Source organism: Bicyclus anynana, chromosome 1 (genome assembly GCF_947172395.1).
Source record: "Bicyclus anynana chromosome 1, ilBicAnyn1.1, whole genome shotgun sequence".
Classification (NCBI taxonomy): domain Eukaryota; kingdom Metazoa; phylum Arthropoda; class Insecta; order Lepidoptera; family Nymphalidae; genus Bicyclus; species Bicyclus anynana.
The window spans coordinates 9,701,354-9,724,077 of NC_069083.1; the positions used below are offsets into that span (position 1 = coordinate 9,701,354).

At 34.3% G+C, this 22,724-nt stretch overlaps 2 protein-coding genes and 1 long non-coding RNA gene across 4 annotated transcripts; all 3 read left to right on the top strand.

Moving 5' to 3' along the window:
- The first annotated feature begins 56 nt into the window (after positions 1–56).
- On the top strand, positions 57–7,096 carry LOC112046885 (translocating chain-associated membrane protein 1). 2 transcript variants are annotated; one of them, XM_024083715.2, is made up of 9 exons: positions 57–214; positions 320–475; positions 580–768; positions 1,508–1,661; positions 2,372–2,549; positions 3,222–3,337; positions 3,633–3,778; positions 4,428–4,542; positions 4,932–7,096. In XM_024083715.2, exons 2-9 carry the CDS (start codon positions 341–343, stop codon positions 5,027–5,029), a joined length of 1,131 nt encoding a protein of 376 aa, XP_023939483.1. In that variant the 5' UTR covers positions 57–214; positions 320–340; the 3' UTR covers positions 5,030–7,096. The 2 variants fall into 2 exon arrangements, with proteins under 2 accessions (XP_023939483.1, XP_023939484.1); XM_024083716.2 differs by having other exon boundaries at positions 187–211.
- Positions 7,097–10,446: 3,350 nt separating this feature from the next.
- Positions 10,447–22,510, top strand: LOC112046898 (uncharacterized). Its single transcript, XM_024083739.2, has 4 exons — positions 10,447–10,604; positions 12,439–12,603; positions 16,917–17,028; positions 22,236–22,510. The coding sequence occupies exons 1-4, from the start codon at positions 10,550–10,552 to the stop codon at positions 22,360–22,362; spliced, it is 459 nt and encodes a 152-aa protein (XP_023939507.2). The 5' UTR covers positions 10,447–10,549; the 3' UTR covers positions 22,363–22,510.
- Positions 17,035–19,423, top strand: LOC128198237 (uncharacterized). The gene is made up of 2 exons (XR_008250988.1): positions 17,035–17,272; positions 19,244–19,423. It is a non-coding gene; the product is annotated as an uncharacterized LOC128198237 (long non-coding RNA).
- Positions 22,511–22,724: the final 214 nt, after the last annotated feature.

The window sequence follows — 22,724 nt, forward strand, 5'->3', positions numbered from 1 at the left end:
TTAAAGTCTGCAAAAAGAGATTTCATTTCTTTTTAAACAAAAGTAATAATTTACAACATTCATTTGATTAGATTGGTGCCAACACAACTGTCATTAAACAACGGCTTCATGTTGACGTTTGACCGCGTAGCAAGTGAAAGTGTCACGTCAGTGAATTTGCTGTCAAAATTCCGAAACATTTTTCGTTGTCGGCTGCGTAAAATTTTAAATTGTGGTAAATTTATTTACTATTACTTAAATTACTTAAATATTAATATTGACGAAAATAAACCTTCCGCGTGGTGGTGTATTCTATAAGTAATTACCGTTTAATTTTCAGTTCTAGGTTAAAACCTAAAAGATGGGTGTAAAACCAGCAATTGGAAGAAAAACTAACAAGAACCCCCCATTTTTCAGTCACGAATTTGTAATACAAAACCATGCTGATATTGTTTCATGTGTTGTTATGGTTTTCCTGGTCGGATTAATGGTACAGGTAAGCGAAAGGCGGGTGCCACGTATTCTGTAAAAATATGTTTTTCAAAATTGTATTCGTGATTTTCCATAAGCCGGACTTAACTATATTAGTGTTATTTACAGTCAACAAGTCCAGTGGCAAGTTTATTCATAAGTTTGCACCACAACGTCACTGGCGTGGAACCGACTCGCGAATCACCGAAAGGCGAACCCTATTCATATGAAGCTGGCTGGAAGGATGCCTGTGCTGTGTTTTTCTATTCCTTGGTGTGCATTGTTATGCATGCTATCATCCAAGAGTACTTCTTAGACGTAAGTAATTCATGTTTAATAAAAATGTTTATTTAAAAACTGGTTTAGCTTGTCTTCCATACAATGATACATTCTATAGAGCATTACACCCATTCTTAATTACAACAACAATTAAGTAATAAAAAGTACCTTTTAAGTTGCCAAAATGAGTGAGCTGTGTACATTCTTTTGTTGCTTTATTATCTTAGCCCGAATAAACTCTACTGTCGGTTCTCATTCAAGAAATCACAAGAAATTAATTTGTTTACAAATTGGGATTGCACGTTCACCATGATTAATAATAATTGGAAGTCATGGGCTCTACTGTGTCCACAATATGGAAAAATGACGAAAAATTTACTTATTTATTTTTTTATTTTATATTAATTAAATTTTATTTAAAGGAGAAATCTTCCAAAAAATTAAAGAATCCTAATACAAAGATTTGGTATATGGATGGTGGTTTCACTGACAGAGCCAGAATAATATACATCTAATATATAATGTACCTTGGGCCAATTGTGAAAGCTTAGGGGGAGAATTTAACTGAAGAATTTGGTTTAAATTCTTTCAAAGCATCAGAATTATGATCTTTCTTTTTCCATTTAACAACTCTCTTTATCACCATAAAACATACAGTCCTTTTAATTTCATTATATAGACTTTACACTGTATATATTATCAACAATAAAAAATATAAAAATCAATATTGTCCATGTTGATAATATGAATGAAAGAAATATACTCTTTTTTTTTCTAGAAAATATCAAAGAAGTTTCATCTTTCAAAGTCAAGATTAAGTTCGCTGAATGAATCAGGCCAGCTCGTTGTGTTCCAACTTGTGACTCTAGTGTGGGGAGGTGATGCCATTCTCCGGGAAGGATTCATTTTCAACATCTCCCAGCTTTGGGATGGTAAGTTAGAGCTGACCTATACTTCTTTGGAACTGTTCTATCTGTAGCAAGAGCCACTGATTGCTGGACCTTAAATTTTATGACAGCCTAAAATATTACTGTGTATATTGCTACCAAAGTAGGTAAATAAAATAGCCAAGTCACATTGATATACAAAACACATTAAATTTAAAAGCATTACAAATTAATGTAAAGTTGATTACTACTTTGTAGACATAATTAGTTAATATTTAATTAAAAGAAATACTAGTGCTAATTTCGCTGATACAATTAATTAATAGCTAATTGGAAACTCGTAATATTTGATTTGTAGTAGTTGATTAAAACTTGCAATTTACATAGCTGCAGTGGTGTGCACAAGTTTTTTAGCTAGGGTATGCACTGTATGTACAAAATGAAATTTTTTCTTTCCAATACAGGTTTTTAATAAGTCTTGAGGATAGGCAGGGCATTTTTGCTTCTATAAAATGCACGCCACTGCACTGCACTGCACTTTAGTTAATAGATTAATAATAACCCAGGCAGGCAGGCTTGGGCAAACAATTTTGTTTCTTTTGTATTACCATTGTAATAGGTGTTTTGAAAATTAATATTGAACTTTAGGTATTTATTAAAATCCAGGCATATAATTTAAATTGTAGTTATGTATGCCATTTTCAAAAACAAAGTTTTATCTAAATTAAAAAATCTTTACTGGACTTTTTTTGTAGGGTACCCAAACCACCCTATGAGTTTCTTGCTGAAGCTATGGTGGGTAGTTCAAGCTGCATACTGGATCCACACTATTCCGGAGCTATATTTCCAGCGCGTCAAGAAAGATGAGTGGTCAGGTCGCATTACCCATGCTGCTGTTGCATTCGCATTTGTGGGCCTCGCATATGGCTTCAAGTGAGTTTTAGACCATATCTATTATTAGTAATATACAATACTAGATACTATTACAAATTTTCCTCAATATTTATTTTGAAATCAATAAATCTGCAATAATTTGTATTCAGTATCTTATTAAAGATTAATATATTTTTAGATTTTTAGTATTAATTTACCTCTCGCCTTACTTCAACCCAGAGGGTTGTTTGTTAAGAGATTGTTTTGCGAGACAACCACTTATGCACAGGATTGTTTTAAATTAAGTTTCCTTGTATGGTTTAAATGTGTGAATTTAAAATAGATATAGAAATAAATAAATAAATGAAATTTGTGTGCTAAATTAAACAATGGTTATCAGTATAAAAGTGACCTTGGATTGTGTTTGGCTCATGAAACAGTTTTTTAAAATTATCTACTACCACTACGAATGCCATTATAATAATCGCATTTTTTGCAGACATTAATTACTAGCCCATACCCGCGGTTTCACTTGCGTAATTCCCGTTTCAGAGGAAATACGGGAACAATATATAGCTTAAATAAATAATGAATTTTTTTATTGGTACACAAATTTTCAAAATCGGTTCTGTATATCCAGAGATTACCCTCTACAATATCACAAACTTTACCTCTTTATAATATTAGTATAGATTTGATTAAGATATTAAATGAAGTTGTCTTGTTTGCCAGGTTCCAGAGAGTAGGAGTGTGCCTGATTGTTCTGCATGCATTGGCTGAGTTTGTGGCTCACAGCTACCGGCTCAACTCCATCCTCAGGGGTGAACGGGAGGACTACTTGGATAAATGTAAGTTAGAAAAGATTATTATTATATATTTTAAAACTGTATGAACTTTCATCTAATTACGATAAAAAAAATTCAATAGATTTTGAAATTTTATAATCTCATTTATTTTGCAAATGTCCAGACAATCTTTGCTTTTTATGTATAAATTAGTTAACATTGACCTTATTTACCCGAATGTATCATAAAAATCAGTATATTCAAACCTAGTCATCATCCCCATTACACTTTTCGTAACGAACGCATTCACCAGCTTGCTATTGTATTGCTTCAACATTGATTGTTGTGTGTGCCGCAGTGCTGGGCGTGCTGAACGGCGTAGTGTTCGTGGCGGTGCGGCTGTGCTCGCTGGTGCTCGGCGTGCTCACCTTCTACTTCGGCGCGGCCGGCGCGGCGCCGCTGCTGCTGCGAGTGGGGGCGCTCTGCTTACTCGTCTCCTTCCAGGTCATTTTTTTTTTTTTTTTTTAATATTCTTTACAAGTGAGCCCTTGACTACAATCTCACCTGGTAAGTGATGATGCAATCTAAGATGGGAGCGGGCTAACTTGTTAGGAGGAGGATGAAAATCCACACCCCTTTCGGTTTCTACACGGCATCATACCGGAACGCTAAATCGCTTGGCGGTACGTCTTTGCCGGTAGGGTGGTAACTAGCCACGGCCGAAGCCTCCCACCAGCCAGACCTGGACAAATTAAGAAAATCTCAATCTGCTTAGCCGGGGATCGAACCCAGGACCTCCGTTTTGTATATCCACCGCGCATACCACTGCGCCACGGAGGCCGTCACACAATACATCATTATCTACATTACAAGCTTTTATTTAACTTTCAATGTATGTATGATATAATAGTACTTTCACTAAAAGATAGAGGATTTGTTTAAAAACAGAATTTCACTCATACATAATTGCAAACGTTCTCTAGTCCATAATATAGTTTATCTAAGTAATAAAATCGTCTGCCAACCCACATTGGGCCAGCGTTGTGGACTATTGCCCTAATCCCTCTCATTCTGAGAGGAAACTCAAGCTCAGCAGTGAGCCGAATATGGGTTGATAACGAACGAAGTAATAAAAATATGATATATTCTGCAGGTTTACCTGATGTTTAACTTCATCTCGGAAGCTATCAAACAGCGCCAAGAGGCCCGCCAACTCGCTCAGAGCAGGCCCAAAAAGGAAAAGAAGGAGAAGCCCAGAAAAGAGAAAGGTAAATGAAAGTAGATAAATTAATAGTAAAGGCTGAGCAAGCAGGTTTTTCATGCAGTTTCATTCAGATATATAAAACACTGGGATATGACCTATGCCTCTGATTCCAGAGGGTGTGAGTTCGAATCCGGTCTGGGGTATGCACCTCCAACTTTTAATTTTAAGTGCATTTTATGAAATTAAATACCACGTGTCTCAAATGGTGAAGGAAAAACATCGTGAGGAAATCTGCATACCAGAGATTTTTCTTAATCCTCTGCATGTGTGAAGTCTGCCAATCCGCATTGTGCCAGCGTGGTGGACTATTAGCCTAACCCCTCTCATTATGAGAGGAGACTCCAGCTCAGCAGTGAATATGGGTTGATAATAATGATGAATGTTTCTTTACAGTAAAGAAAGTCCAAACCGAGGACTCCGACCTGCCGGAAGTTGACCAGAACACAAACAAGACCCTCCGACAGAGACAAGCCACAGTCAAGACAAAGTAAACGACGCACACTGCCCTCTACGTAGAAATATTACAGACTTAGACCCTGCGATGGCCAGACATACCTCATTTTACTCAGACCTATTACGTATGGAATGGTATTGTACTCAAATTCTCCAACAAAATTTTCTGTCATTTTTTGAAGGGCACGAGGTAAACTGGCACACCGAAAATATTAAACACCAATAAATAATATTCTGTGTGCTGATACTACACACCACTATAAATTTGATTCGCAATACACATATATGTAATTTTTATACAAATTAAAAAAAAAAGAGTTGAACTTCTTTAGATTTGTTTCTATTACAAATTTGATATAATAAGGTTGGAAATATCTACCAATGAAACACTTCTTCAGTAAACTAGAAGTGGATGGGTTTTTGTGCCATTTCTACAAACAGCATTTTTTAGGAGCTCTTTACCCAACAAAAATGATTACAACAATGATCATTGATGAACATCTATATAAGCTTTAGGTCATTTTTAATATTGTTAAAGGGTTTCTTGTATTGGACTAATAAATGTCAGGCCGGCTCACAGTCTGTGAAACAATAATGGTAATTCGCCTGTGTCATGAAGGCTGAAGCTACTACCTTCCAAGGTACTTTTCATGATTGGAACATGGACTAAAAGTCCGGAAATTTCTAGTCTTCATAAATTGACGTATGTCTGGCTATCACAGGCTGTCGTTCTATTAGGTTTCCCCTTCATTTGTAAGTTCCGTCAACTTCGATTATACTTTAACCTTTTACATTTTAGTTTAAACATAATTTTGTCCATGCACAAAATGAACTGTGTGTTGTATCTATTTTTAAAATAAATTGTTCTTAGTAAATAATAGATGTCATAATATTATAGTGAACGTTTAACGAAATTTTTATTTGAGATTGTTAATAATATTTATTCTAAATAAATGTATGTGACTTTATTTTTTATTTAAAAAGAACAGCATTTTACTATTATTACATGTATAATGTTTAACTTGTATACAAAATATTTGTGTATTACATTCTTTTAGATTACGAAGCGCACTATTTGTCATTACGTATAGTGGATACAGGGTTGTAAAAATATCTCTTTAAAATGTAAAAAAAAAAAAAACTTAAAGTATAGGTTAAAATGTTGTTTATATTAATATATTGATAAGAATTTTACAGTTCTGTGTATTATATGTACACACAACAGAAACTAAGATATTCCAATTTCAATATTATTTTGTGCATTTCAAACATCGAGGTTTTGTACCGTGAATTCCAATGCATTGTTTTTTTTTAATTGTTTATATTTTATTTTTATAGTGTTTTATATACTTGGATGACATGACCATATCTATTTTTGTATGACAATAGACAATGCTATTGCACATCTCAATGATATTTAGGTGCTTTATTCCATCTCTCTGATATTTTATTATACTGTACGGTATTGTATAGTAAGGCTGAGGCCGCACTACGATTTTTTCCCGCAAGCGATTAATCGCTACAAACGCGGAACCGCTCGAGGCGCACAGACCACGATTAAAAATCGCGAAACGATCAGTTTTTCATTGATGATTTTTTGAGATAAACTTTCATATTCTGGTTCGTTTAAAACAGACTCTGACTCTATGGATGGCATGGTTGAAATAGCTCGCCCACCCTCTGGTCTGCGAGACGGTCTACCCACAAAACCGCCCGCTGTTTCTATAGATTACATATTTTGCCGCGGTTTTTCCCCGCGAGCATTATATAGCAAATCACGTTTTTAAAATCAGTCCCGGGAAAAAGCCGCAGGTGCGTATTTGTTTTCTAGGGGTTTCTCAGCGGCTTAACCGTAGTGCGGCCTAGGCCTTAAATGTGTTATAGTGCAGGCCCTAATGAACACTATATGGATGTAATAGTCAAAATGAACTGTGAGAATGAACCAGGTTGTTGTACTTGTATCTGAATTAGATGCTATTGTAATAATTATTATTATTCCTAAAATGAAATTGTGCTCATAAATTATTGTATTATTTTCAAGAGGATTGTCAATTTAAAGGCTTGATGTTATTATTTTTATTTCTGAAATAAATTTTGTAAGATAATTTTTGTTGTTTGTTTTTATTTCAAACGCTATGTGATGGTGAAACAACACAGTGAAAGTATCATGTAGTGTACTGTGTAAGTATGTATTTAGTGTAGATTAAAAATGACAAAGTCAGAAATGTAGACTGCAGAGAAATGATCTATGCTTATGTTCCTCGAAAACACTGAAAATTATTTTTTATTTTCTGTGTGTAACGACAACACCCACAATATTTATGAAAGTAATTGTTTGGTTCAGAAATTCGATATCTAAATACAATTGTCTTAAAGTCGCGGGTAGCTGCTATTTCTCGTCCAGGTTATAGGAACAGTTTCTGGATTAGTATTTAGTATGTACAACCATTTTATAATACATAAAAATGATATGAGCCTTGAGTTTTTATACTTCCGACATTTTTACGGTTCCGTACTAAAATAATTAAACGGGACCCTATTAGACTCCGCTGTCCGTCCGTCTGTATCTCATGAACCGTGATAGATAGACAGTTGGATTTTTTACAAATGTGAGATGATGTATTTCTGTACCCGCTTAAACAAGCGGAGCGGAGCAAGCTGGTAAACAGAATAAAGTAAATACCTACTTACAAGTTATTAATATAATCAGATATCGAAGTTAGCTATCGAAACTAGCTAAAATCTGATTACGTTTTTGAGTGTGATTCATTTGAATATGTGCTGTGATAAATAGACTATTCATTATTATACTATTTATTATCCTCGACTAAAACAAATAGTGTTAAAAACGCAAAAAAAAATGTGACTTTCATCCCCGGTCTCCCCTAATTAAGAGTGCCCTTGGTGTGCGAGCCCGACTTGCACTTGGGCGGTTTTTTTAACTAGGTAGAGCTACACTTGTAATAAAGTATGCTAGGAATAGCTACTTTATTTTATAACTGTGTATAATACAATAATTATCGAGGGTATTAAACTTTATTGGTTATTGTTCAACTTATAACAGTTTCTCGTTACTAGGTTTTCAATGCGATTATGTATGATGGTAAGTATCTATGAATTTTCACGAGGGTAAGATGATACAATAGGGTATTCCAGTTTTTCCTTATATTAAGTACTGATTTATTGAGCAATTATTATTATTGATTTATTAAAAAATGTACCTATTAATATGTCAAATATGGCAGTAAAGTAACCTACTGCATGTCCAATTATTATACGCTTACCTATTTTCCATGGAATTTAATTTTGTGCTCTGTTCTCATATATCGCATAGGCATAGGCTGATAAACTTTCATTTTATTTTCATTATTTAAATGAGGTATGTCTGGCTATTGCAGGCTCTAGTCAATTTACTTAGCATAATATTACTTTTTTCATGTAATTCATTTAATGTTAATGTAATCGACTTACAACCTACTTTGAAGAAATCGTTACTTTTTGTACATAGTGTCTACGAAGATATAATCTTAATAATAAATCTTAATTCATCAAAAAAAAAACATTTTTTTCAATTTTTTTCGTGTTTGCCCACGTTCGGGGTTACACTATATCGCAGGACACACATACCCACTGTATTATTTTGATGCTGCCAAAGTTTAATTTTACATACCAACCGCAACAATGTAAGTTTTTCTCATTAAAAATGGCCGCTAGCGATGATGATTCGAAATAGTGCGGTTGACTTGTATTGAATCGTTGTTATGTATGTACTCGTACCTAGTGTTCAACTTGTAAACCTATACCGCAGGCTTCCTGTGATTCTTGTTAGTAACACCTCAATTTCAGACAAAAGTCATGGTTGACTGGATACCGTGATAATTTATAATTACATTGCCAGAATATAATGTTAGTTTCATTTACCTTATCATTACTAAAAGAACCTAGCTTCGCTCGAATTAGTGAACTTACTTAAAATAAACCTAGCTAGATCGATTTACCGCCCCGAAACACTGCTGCATGAAAACGTTGGAGCGATTTCGGAAAATTCCGTAGGGTGATTAAGTTTAATATTTTTAAGGACTTTTCTATTTTGAATCAGTTTTTTCAAAGATGTAGCTGCTGTAATTTAGAATTTATAGATTACTAGCGGACCCAGTCAAGCTTCCCTTTGACTTTTGTGGATTTCTACCCCTACCCCTACCTACCCTACTCCTACTCCACCTCTATTGTACCTCTACCCTTCCCCTACCTACCCCTACTCTACCCCTATCCAACCCCTATCCAACGCTACACCTTATCTTATATATTATATTAAAATTCAAATTATTACAAATCGTTTGTATGGGAATATAGAATTTTTTTTAGACTTTTGAAATTTTTCTCTTCGTAAGAACCATTCTCGTACTTGAAGGAGTATTCTTAAAAAAAGAACTAGTGAAATCAGTCACGTTCGCTTATTCAAGATTCATTTTTAGGGCTCCGTAGTACACAAGGAACCCTTATAGTTTCGTCCGCGGCTTAGCGCAGAGACTATTACTACTAGAAAGCTGTAAATTGACATGAATATGTACAATAAAAATGTGAACAAAGCCGTAAAATAAAATCTTGAAAAATATTTTTTTTAGGGTAGGGGTATATGTAAAGTGGGGAGGATTTTTTTTTACTCGGTTATTTCATAGTGTGGAGTATTGTTGGATAGGCTTTCAAAAGATACAAGGGGTTTTCTTTCAATATATTTAGATTTAGGGATCCGTTTGTAAAATATTAAGTTTTTAAGTGTTCCCACCCTCTACTGGCTAAACGGTTATTTGCGGATAAGTGAAAAATTCACATAAATAAGATATATAATGAAAATACAAGGAAAGCTATAACAACTAATTAACAATTGCTATTTGAAGAGTAATAGTCGACCTACTTAAAAAACGTAGTTGGTAATCGAAAATTGCATACTAATTCCGTTGTTAGTAAATAAAAATATAAAGTTGTCAGTGAGATAACTCAGAGTTTTGTAAACTAGAAAGATGAGATTTGGTAAGGGTATGTTATGTATATTAATTTCGTCTATAAAATGTTAAAAAGAAAGTGTGATTAATATCTTTTTATTGGAGTAATTTTTTTTGGGGTTCGTTCCTTACATTCAAAGTGAGGATGAATTGGTGAAATAATTGTTCATATCGGTCCAGTAGTTTCAGAGCATATTCAATGCAAACAAACAAACAATCAAATCTTTGCTCTTTATAATATTAGATTAGAAGTATAAGTGGATTAGTATGTATTAATTACTAATACAAAAACTCACCTCTATTAATACAATGGACAATATATTTAGTTTTTCTATAGATTATAATATTCATATTAGAACATCTTTTTTATTTTCCTAATATTTTGATGTTAACTTTTTTGTTAAGTCGGACCGTTATTACCGATGGGCGCACGAAAATGCGCACGGCTGCAAACACGATGCCGTCGAAGCCTCCGAATGTACAAAGTATATAAACACTTGTAAAAGTCAGTACAAGCCAGTTTTGAGCCAGCATCCGCGAAGGCACAACGTCGATATGCAACGCATCACTCTGCTCGTGTTCGCTGCCATCGTGGCTATGGCTTTAGCAGGTTAGTGCCCCCCCGGTTTTTGTCATCATCCGAGCTGACTCGACACTTGCGTTTCCTTTTTTATCAACAAATTGTGCGGGTAATATCCGATTGGTTTTAGCTATGGCTATTGAAAACGGTTTCCTGTGTCCTTTTACATTAAGTTTTTTTTAACAAAACATACAGTGTTTTTGTGACCTGCGTTGTCACGCTTTGGTACTAAAGTGATAAAGAGGTTTTTAAAACAAGCCTAATTTTTAAATTACAAATATAAACTTTTATGATTCCCCCAAATTGTTTAATATGGGGAAGAAAACAAATTTGAGATAAGTAATGTTATAAGGATCCTGAATCTACTATTAAGTAGGTACCCACCATTTATACGCTCATCCATAGACATCGGGCTTTACATCTGGTTAGCGCGCCTTTACATAATAAAATAAATTTTCATTATAATCCACCGTAATATATTATATATATTATAACATAATATATTATAATCCACCCACATGCCTATTGGGTCAATAGATATGTGGGCCAATTTTGTGACATTACCTATAGGTATCTTATGTCCTAGGACCTAGAAAATAAGTTTATACTTAATACAATGGGAGCTAAGTAGACTCGTACGTACGCCGTACATACTTACTAGTAGATTAGTTTGGGTATATATTCGTAACATAAATAAAATAAACGAGTAGCTCTATCATGGCAAAACAGTTGGAAAACAAACTTAACATTGAATAAAATGGTGACGTGAAGACATACAGTATGATCCAAAAATTTATTATTGAGATGAACATGAAGTACTCTTTCACAGATTGTTTTCGTTTTTAACATCTAATATTATACTTAATAATACCATACCGGAACCGCTATATGTGAAAAATTAACGAAAATTCGCACAATAGTTTCCCATATTAGTCCAAGCAAACGCACTAGACGCGGCGAGAGACAAAATTTAATAAATATCGTTAAATTTTAGACCATGAACAGTTAACAAAAAGCTTCATTAGCCTCACCGTCTTCCTTATAATATTGGAAATTGATTCGTCAATCAAATCACTCAGCAAGGTCATGCTAAAGCTCACGAATGATGATCTCAACATATTTTCTCAGAGGTGGATACTTCTACAATCACGTGGATGAGCAATTAAGTAAAATTATTGACTACGCAATAAGTACATTCATACTTATTTTATTGGGCAAGTAAAATACTACAACGTTAAGTAGTTCGGAGTTAATCTCGAGTAGACAAACCGAATGAAGGTATTCAAAAATTTATTATTTCCGTGTTAATCTTTTATTTTTTCTGCTCTATTATGCTCTATTTAAAAAGCCGTTACCTTTTGAATTTTAAAGAAGAGACTTTCATACAATTTTCACGTTTAACCAGGCCATGAAGTAGCCTGTAAAATTACCTGATTATCAACATCATCGTCATCTTTAGTAGCCGATGGACGTCTACTTCTGGACGTAGGCATCTTGCGTGGACTTCCAAACACAACGGTGAACGGTCTCGAGCTTTCTGCATCCAGCGGCTCCCTGCAATCCGCTTGATGTCCTCAGTCCACCTAGTAGGGGGTCGACCAACATTACGCTTTCCGGTGCGGGGTCGCTATATGGATATGATGAATGTTAATCAATAAAATTTTCAAAAACCTTTTGTATTATCAATAGATTTTTGTTATACTAAAATGTACCTATTCTACATAACACGAACATACGAGTACGTAGTACGTAGCAAAGAGTATATGACTCTTTGTTACCTATCACATTTCTGATTAAACCAAGTACAATATCAATCACAATATTTTATGGCAACCCTGAATACGAGATCCTGTTTACATTTCAGAAGGTCAGTACTACGTGCCCCGCTCGTACTACATAATCGACGCGGAGGGGCACGCGTCGGCGCCGATCCCGCTGCGCAGGCTGCGGCGCTCCGTCGGCCCCTACCCGCTGCCCTACGCCGGCGGAGCCTCCGCCAACGCGAACGCTAACGCTGAAGCGCAAAGCTGTAAGTACCATTCGTTTCTTTGTCGAAGTGTGGTTCCACAGATCTTTCAGCCTAAAAAGTAGTAATTCTGCTTTTAAACTAGCGGACGCCCACAGCTCCGTTTGTATGAAAGTGTGTTTATCACAAATCCCGCGGGAATCATCAGTGGCAGTTTCATCTATGAATTGCATGTCACTGCAAACAAACAACGAGACTTGCGCATTTATAATATTAGTATGGATAATTGTGCTTGACTAAAATTATTTCTAATGGAGAGCAACGATGAGATCTAAGGTGGAGCGCGCTTGCCTAGAAGATGCCTTTTTTCTCTTGCCTTGAATATGATTAAATTTTACGCGACAGGAAACAGATATACCGGAAGGGCATTCCTTACTTTAGCTAGTCGAATTAGAGTAGCATATGTATTCAAGTAGATATAGGTAGATTTCTTAAATCTTGAACGGGGAGGAGGTTTAAAGATTAGAATTATCAAAACTGTTCTGATTGTTTACCAGGTATATGTAACGAATATGGCACAGAAACATGATGAACTTGAAAGTAGGAAAGTTTGAACATTTTTGTTGTTAGGGAAACAGAAATAGGCTGTCCAGATTGTTACGAGAATTCAGTATTTCATAAAAGACTAAGTAGAGAAACACAGTTATGTACTAACTTTACTACTTAATAAGTATTACTGTAATAACTGGCTATGTGAAAAGTTTAACTAAGTAGGTATTCAAGTCAGACAAACGAGGCGACACGTTTACGAGTCTGTGAATAGCTTCTTGCTAACTAACATAAGGCCAAAGACCTCTAAGATGTTTACAATGCACTCTTCAAATGTAGGAACTTATTTAAGCCATGTCCGTAAGTTAGTATATACCCGCCAACAGAGGAATTAATTCCTAAAAATCATTTAACAAAGTCACTCACAGTCAGTACAGTTTCTTCATAATTTTTTAATATCTATACTAATATTATAAAGCTGAAGAGTTTGTTTGTTTGTTTGATTGATTGAATGCGCTAATCTCAGGAACTACTGGTCTGATTTGAAAAATTCTTTCAGTGTTAGATAGCCCATTTATCGAGGAATATATTATCCCCGTATTCCTACGGGAACAAGAACCCCGCGGGTAAAACCGCGCAGCGTCAGCTAGTCATTAATAATCTTATAAGTCTAGAATCTACCTTAGATAATTAAATAATTGTTAAGAGAGAAGAAGCGTTACAGGACCTTTACTACTACTACTTTACTTTACAACAAACATTTTAGTGCTTATTATGTAACATTTAAAAATTTAGTTTATTCAAGAACCTCCTCATATAATTAAACATTTGTGAGGTGTGCAGTGTAACTAATATTTAAATGTACTAAATAAAAACATCTCATAATTATTTAAAAACATAATTGAGCAATTAAATAATATAATCAATTAACCACATTTACATAAAACTAACACGTCCCTTATAATTACACATTTCCTTGAACATCTAAATAAACTGCCGCAGTTTTTCTAAAGCTTCGTTAGTCTTTTTATACTAGGCGTTAGCTCTGTGCAGTAATTTACACATCGTTTGAATAAACAAAGTTAAGTAATTTAACGTATCCAAATTGATTTATCTCAAATCGAAAAATCCAAATCCGAGCAACACGAACTGTTTTAACCATGTTGACTAATTTTATTTTTCAAGATTGAGAACGATTGGTATTTGGTATTCGAATGATTTGACGTAATATCCTTTGTACCAATTAGGATAAAGGTTCTATGTTCAAGTACCTACCTTCTTTTTCTTCAAGTCTTTACTTCAAGTTCTTATGCGTAGGTATAGGTACATTTTGTACTGCACGTATTTACCCACTTATTAATTTATTACCCTGCGACTACGTAGGTACCGGACATCTACGACATGAATGAAAAGGGGGTTTTAACAGGTAAACAGATTTCGTGAAATTGGATTTGAATATAAAGAATCACCGTTTATAACTTCATCGAATTAGTCAACATCTATGTCATACCCATTCATTTGGGAAACCATTTAAAGCTTTTGGAATACTGACTTTTGGATAGGGATAGTGATTAAAAAAACCTCTTAGCCAGCTAACCTTTTTATGACGTTTTAAATTAACGAGATCAGTTTGTTATCCTAATTTCTAATTAATAAAAACTTTCATTTCTCGGACGACTTATCCACTATTATTAATAATACCTCTATTGTACCATTGCTTCGTAGATATTAATGATGCAGTCTTAGACTTATAACTTATAGACCCGCTACGCAAGACCTAACAATTTTGCACTCCAAACGTAAGCCACTTCTGTGAATATGTGAGCGTAAGAGCTAAGATATTTTCACTCGCCGACACGCACAAGCGTACTTATCGTAGCGATGCTCCAGCGAGGGCTCCGATTTGGGGGCAAATAAAACGGCTTACGAATCCTGCGACTACATACTATCTACTCGTATGTGTTATAAATCTATGGATGCAGTACACAGAACAGACATCGCTTAAAGCAAACAATTTTAGTCTTTTATCTGTGATGCAGTATTACTGCATATTTCTAACGCCTAAAATATTAAGGAAGTATGTCAGATGTAGCCTAAATAACAATGCCCAATTTTATTGAGCTTTTCTGAAAAAAATAAAGTTCATTTATTTTTTTAATAAGAACCTGGTATATATTTAGCGTATGCAAAATAACTTACCAAAATAAATTCATTTATTTTTATTTATAACGCATATATACTTAAGAAAACTTTTAAGTTTCAGGTCACTATAATTATGCTCAGTCCAATATTCATTGCAATAAAACTTGAATAATTCATACGACTTCTTTTCTCGAAACGCAAAGTGTTAACGACTTTAGTTTAAATATAGAATGCATTAAGTAGGTGCAATACATCGAAACGCAACAACAATTTGTATGCGCGCTAGTTGTCGCCTGTACGTGTAATGAACATTCCATAGTAACAGTAGAATTGTGTTGTCCACCCACGGTCCGACATGCCTGCAGCGCTGGAAGTTGGCCTCTGAAACGGGTCTACTGATTTTACTGATTTTTCTTTGTAAATTTTGTATTTTGGCGTCCATCTTAGAACTTTAAATCGGTAGCCCAGAATTCTAGGGTGGGCACTGGACCATTCTAGGGTGGCCAAGGCCCACCGGGCCCGGTGAGATTTATCGGACGCATATAGGCGTATACTTAGAGGGGGAACCCTATAAACGCCTTTAAGCGTCCGATAAAACTCATCGTGTGTTGCTTGCGATTTTTGCTTCAAGTCGAGTCGTCATGATCAACCAATACACACGATGACTTTTACCGGACGTCATGCCAACAGCGTTACGGGAATATAGGTATATCGGACAGTGGGTGGCTAGCATTATAAACATTCTATAGTAACAGTAGAATTGGACGTGTAGAGCAAGTTCAATCGCCGCCGGCGCTTGTCTTCGTTGATCTAACGGTGCATACTCCACGACGCACCGGTCAGTAGTTATATGGTTTATTGGTAACGCAAAAAATGATCGACTCAATCAGAAACTGGTGCGCTTATTTTCAAATACATTCGCTATGAATTAAATGATGGAGCTTTTAAGTTAGCGGTAAAAGCTAACGGTAGCGCCGGTGATTGTAGCTTTAATTTGTTACTGGTAAATTTAATAATTTCATAGTTTTTGTAGCTACAAAGATTATGTTAAATAATAATATAATATTAAAATAAATTAATAATTATAACATCAATTTGCTTTATCTTTATCTAATATCATAGAGAAAGATAGAGATTTAAAAGAATATTAACAGTGCGCTGATTTACCTACTTTGTGAAAGTTTTATGAAACATAGTTGTGGATGTAATTAGAACTTTAAGTATGTATTGAATAAAACCACATAATATGTATGAATATTGTGTAAAAATATTAAGGATAGCTAGGTCTAATTCATAATTCCAAAAGACAGGATTTCAACTTTCTTTTTCATTAATTTTAACTTGACTTTTTAATACATTTTAAAAGTATTTATTAAAAAATGTTATTAATTTATTTAGAAAGGTTTCCGTTTCGGTCATTGACCTCTTTATTAATAGGAGATCAATGGTTCCAAATCAATAATTCTTTAGAATACTTACATATTAAGTACCATCTAGGTAGACAACAAATTAAGTACACCTACCTAATGTAAGTAGTTATATATACCTATAAATTGTAATATTAAGCTTGTAGTCTATAGTTGTTTCAAATAAATATATTCATAAGGAACAATAAATGTTTTAGACCACTCCATCACATGTTTGACCACCACCTCATTTATAATTGTATGTTTTTGTGATTTCAGGGGGAGGTAGTGCTAATGCGAACGCCAACGCCCAAGCGATCTCCCGGGGAGGCGCGGGCGGTTGGGAGCTCCCTGCCTGGAACTACGGCTCAGGAAATCCTAATACGCTAAGGTAAAATACGACTACGTATAGAAAATATGAAAATTTAGTAATAGTAGAACTCTTTATGGTAGAGCTCATACGAGAAAGTATTACGACAAGAAGCTGGATTTCGGTCTGATGGGTATTAATTGTCGTGATATCAAGGCATGTGAGGCTCATCTTATGAAAATTTAGTACTTATGAAAATTTAGTAACTTCCTGAGCCGTAGTTCCCTGCCTGGAACTACGGCTCAGGAAATCCTAATACGCTAAGGTAAAATACGACTACGTATAGAAAATATGAAAATTTAGTAATAGTAGAACTCTTTATGGTAGAGCTCATACGAGAAAGTATTACGACAAGAAGCTGGATTTCGGTCTGATGGGTATTAATTGTCGTGATATCAAGGCATGTGAGGCTCATCTTATGCCTAACGTTGACGTGTGCCGTTTTTAGAATGTATTCCTTGCATGTCTTATCTACTTTAACTAAGTTGCAAGTGGTACTTAGTTAAAGTCGATAGTTTTCAATGCAACATCGTTGGTTAATCGTTATAGAATAAAAGATTATTAAATTACTCGCTTAAATATTCTGATACTTTAAAGCTTTTTTGAATTTTTAAATTTTGATGATACCAATACTAGATTCGGGAACATATCGTTTGAAACAGTTGATAACAAGGAGCGAAAAATTAGTGCCTTGCTTAAAATATATATTATATTGTTTTGAATATACTGGCAACTGTGTAGGAACATAAGACGTGATAACCCAGTGGATATGACCTCTGCCTTCGATTCGGAGTGCGTAAATTCGAATCCGGTCTGGGGCATGCACTTTCAACTTTTCAGTTGTGTGCATTTTAAGAAATTAAATATCACGTATTTCAAACAGTGAAGAAAAGCATCGTGAGGAATCCTACATACCTGAGAATTTTCTTAATTTTCTAGGAGTGTGAAGTCTGCCAATCCACGTTGTGCCAGCGTGGTGACTAAGGCCTAACCCCTCTCATCTTTAGAGGAGACTCGTGCTCAACAGTGAGCCGAATATGGGTTAATAATGATGTTTAGGAACTTTATATAATATTATTTATGAAATCATGATGACAATGATGATGATGATGATGATGATGATGATGATGATGATGATGATTATGATGATGATGATGATGATGATGATGATGATGATGATGATGTGGATGATGATGATGGTTTGATTTACATGAATAATAATTTATTTTATAGCTCAAAATGTCATATTAATCCTAACGAGTAATTTGTCATATGGCTTCATAGTTTCTTCAATGAAATTGGTTTACCCATGCCTTCCACATATACTTTTCACTTGATTCGATTAACCATGTCTTCAAACATGATAAATATTTATTTATACAGTGTATTGATATTTCATTACACTCAATATACATAATACGAGTATATACTCGTGTTATGGAATCGCAAGGAAAAAAAATATTTTTTATAAAAAATTTTGCTGCTATTAAATTATTTCTTAAATTGGATATATTCGATGCTAGATCCGAACTCCAGGTTGATCCTAGAAAACAAGCTACTTGTCTATAAGACAATAAATAAACCAATATGGATTGTATGGAATCTAGTTGCGGGGATAAGCTTGCGACTCCAACGTTTCATTATAAAACACGCCGTGTTTTCAACGAATATCTGAAATTCATATACACATGCCAACAATAAAATAAAAGATGAAATAAAATTCAGTAACCACAAATACAAGGATAGACTCAGATACTATCTGAATCACCTGGCTGTCCAGTTAACTATATTACAGGCGATTCGACGCTTGAAAATACATTCTGGATAGAAAGTCCACAAAATCATGACATATTTATAGAGCTCCTGCTGGGGAAAGTTGCTTCTAACCGCCAAATTTACCTCTACTATACTTTATTACTACGTTTGTCCACTGATCGCATGAGAACAATAGAACAAAAAAATATATATCGTTTGTTCTTTTGTTTATTTGTTCAAGCATCGCTATTATCGATTATCATGTTATTTTCGAAGGTCGTATTTGTTGAGGTTTGAGCATGATTTTAGGCTTTATTTCAATATTAAATTTAGCGTTTGGCATAAATACTCATCTGAAAACACTCCTACACTGATGTTAGTGATTTAGTGCAGATATTTAGTGATTATATCTAGGTATAAATATTTATAACGATCATGTTTATTCATTCAATAACTCACTATGTATTTTGTGTGTTCATAGGCACTAACTGCAACATTAAGAACAAACTAACTCCATGGTGTCGGCTCATCCATCCAGACGCGCATTTTCCACCAGTTGCAAGCGAGCGCCGCGCCGCGCACCGCACTGCAACTGCCGGAAGATCAGCTATTTATTGTAATTAACATTCTGTACTAATAAAGTGTTTTATTTGTTATATTATATCGTATTGTTTGATTTTCCCCTCATTTCTTGTAAGTATAGAGTATTAGAGTTGCATCGTAAAATACCTTTAAATTTGTTTGACTGGGTAGCTAGCCACGGCCGACTGTGGCTAGCTACCACCCTACCGACAAAGACGTACTGCCAAGCGATTTAGCGTTCCGGTACAATGTCGTGTAGACACCGAAAGAAATGTGGATTTCATCCTACTCCTAACAAGTTAGCCCGCTTCTATCTTAGATTGCATCATTTCGTACCATCAGGTGAGATTGTAGTCAAGGGCCTACTTATAGATAATAATAAAAGACGACGTTTTTTTCGCACTTATGCACTTATAATTTATACATTATCTCAAAAACACCGCAAGAATGGGGCAAATCACCATTTAAAGGCGGCGTCATACGTTAAAGGCGGTGAAGGCGAGTAATCCACTTGTGTTGATTTAAAAAGTTAGGTTAAGGATTTAAAAGTTAAGGTAGACTGACGATTCAGCTTTATCTGTTCCCTTACAACACGTGCACACTGAGGCGAAAAACACTTGAATACATTTAATCTTACGTCCTAACAATCAAAACAGTTTAAGACACGGAGACTTAAAAGACTTAAAGAGCTTACTTGTAGATATATGTGGGTATAGCGTGCTATGTTGTGTTTTTAGTTATTGTACCTAAGTATATTGTACCTAAGTAAACCCACATACTTCTTTTTCCAGTAAAAATAATATTTTGACAAAAAGTGGCATAATTATTTACGTTAGATAAAATAAAAAAATTGTAAAAAATATTTTTGTTCATTATTTTATTCATTGACATTTGTAATAAGCCAAGTTCCTATTATTATTAAAATATTTGATCCGGCAAAAGTTACATTGCCTTATAAAATGAATAAAAATTGGGGTGGATTATCGCCTAGGAATATGAGAAATAGATAACAACTTATTCTCAGATCTACCAAATATATTGACATATAAAATTTCATTGTTATAAAACTTACTTACTATACTTATTATGATGATGATTATTGACGATGATAAAAATATTTAAAAATATTTATATAATACAAATTTCGAAACATTCAACCTTGCATTTTAACTTGGATATCAAAAAAAAATATTTAAATAGTTATGAGATGAGCTTTGTGCACGTTGAAGTCTTTTGTATACTTATTAATGTCTAAGCAAATAAATTAATCACGTAAGAATTGAGATTAAATTTTTCGTTAACCCATGGTGCTAAAATTGTACTTACTCGAGCGTTACCGGGACCTATTACATTTTAGATAGGTAGATTAGACAATAGGAACAGTAAATGTATATTTTCATAACATCTTAATACCTATAACACAGGCTATATATACGCTTGCTTAGGGGCTAAATAGTGATGTCTGTATTGTGTTTATAATATGTAAGTATATTTATTTATCATCATCATCATCATTAACAACCCATATTTGGCTCACTGATGAACACGAGTCTCCTCTCAGAATGAGAGGGGTTAGGCCTTAGTGCACTTTGCTGGCCAAATGCGGATTGGCAGACTTCACACACTGAGAATTAAGAAAAAATCTCAGGTATCCGGTATCCACTATATATATCACGTCAAACTAAGCTAAACTATTTATTTACTACTACTATTTTCGCTTTCAATTGTGGGGAATAAAACTACAGACAATCTTTTTTACTTTGACTACACGAAATCGTCAGAAGATATTATGGGATTTTTGAGGTATTTTTTTCAGAGTAAAAAAATTACCGTAATTTTGTACTCCTTATACTCAAATAATTGGGTTTTCGAAATGCACCCTTTTAAGCTATTAAGTACTTATCTGGATGCGTTGGTTAAGTATTTCTAACGTTATTTTTTTAACCCTAATCATACCCATCAATATTGAGGACTTATTTTTGGTGGAGGTATTCAACAAATCCAAAAATTTCTCTCTTCGGTCCCCAGCTATAGCGTATGCCGGCAACTTGCTTTTGGATGAAATTCTGTTTTTTACAAGTACCGAAGGAGTCATAGATTTTTCGGGATAAAACCTTTTGCTCCAAGGTTCAATTGATCTCTATACCAAAATTCATAATATATCTTGAAAACGTAACAAACAGATAGAGATACTTTCACATGTATGATGAAAAATAATACATTCAAGATTCTAGTAGGCATACAGTTACGATATTACAAGAATATAATATTAATTTTTCATTAAATATACGTAATTTAACATCTTATAATGTAAAATACTGATTTTTAGCTCATTTTGGCATTCATCATTCTTTTTTAGGCAACAAACAATTAGCATGTCTAGACAATTAGACATAATATATTTTATGTTTTGTATTTGATTTCGATTGACTTGTTAAGCATTGAACCGCTTATCACGTCCGTTCGTTAATTACATTTGCTAATTAAGGAAATGATTTTGCAAAATACTTAATGTTATATATGTATCTGTAACTGTCTGTAAAACGTTACCCGGGCGAGAAACCTACTTTAATTTGTTAGTTATGCTTATGACAAATAGCAGTTAACGATTTTACCACTTTTTATTTCTTCGAGTATCACTTTTTCTTCTTCTTTTAACGAATTCTTTTTTATCTGCAATAAACATTATAAAGAGGAAAGATTTGATTTTTTGTTTGTTTGCATTGAATAGGCTCCGAAACTAATAGACTGATTTGAAAAATTCTTTCACTGCTGGGAAGCTACACTATCTCCTGGTTAGCCCAAACGGTAACTACGAGGGTGAAACCGCGTGGCGTCTTCTGTGTTTAATATACGTGTATAATTAACACAATGTTATATTTTAATTTCAGTGCTGGAGAACATCGTCGTCAATCCGGATCAGTCGTAGGCGGCCGATCAATAAGTACAGGCTCATCAGTTGGGATCGATTCATCCGGAAAAGGGTACTACGATCAGTATACCTCAGTCTCCAACTGATCACAGGGCAGCCAAAGGACAACGAAAATAATTCATTTATATTATAAATCTGAATCTGCCATAGGGTTGGGGAACTAAATTGATTGAGATTTATACGACAATATTTATTAAAATTTGTTTCTTTATTAAAATAAACTATCAAATCTTCTATCATGATTTTAAATTTTAAAAAAAGAGTTTATCACGTTTTTATATTAATAGGTAATGACTGTTTAGGGAGCACTTTTTAATAATTCACTATTTATTATTCACCTTATTAACAGTTGTAACTGCTATTATACCTACATAATACATTAACAGGTTTTTTCACGATCAAGTATCGGATGTCGGAAAGAGAGAAATGATCTTGTACTTAACTGTTT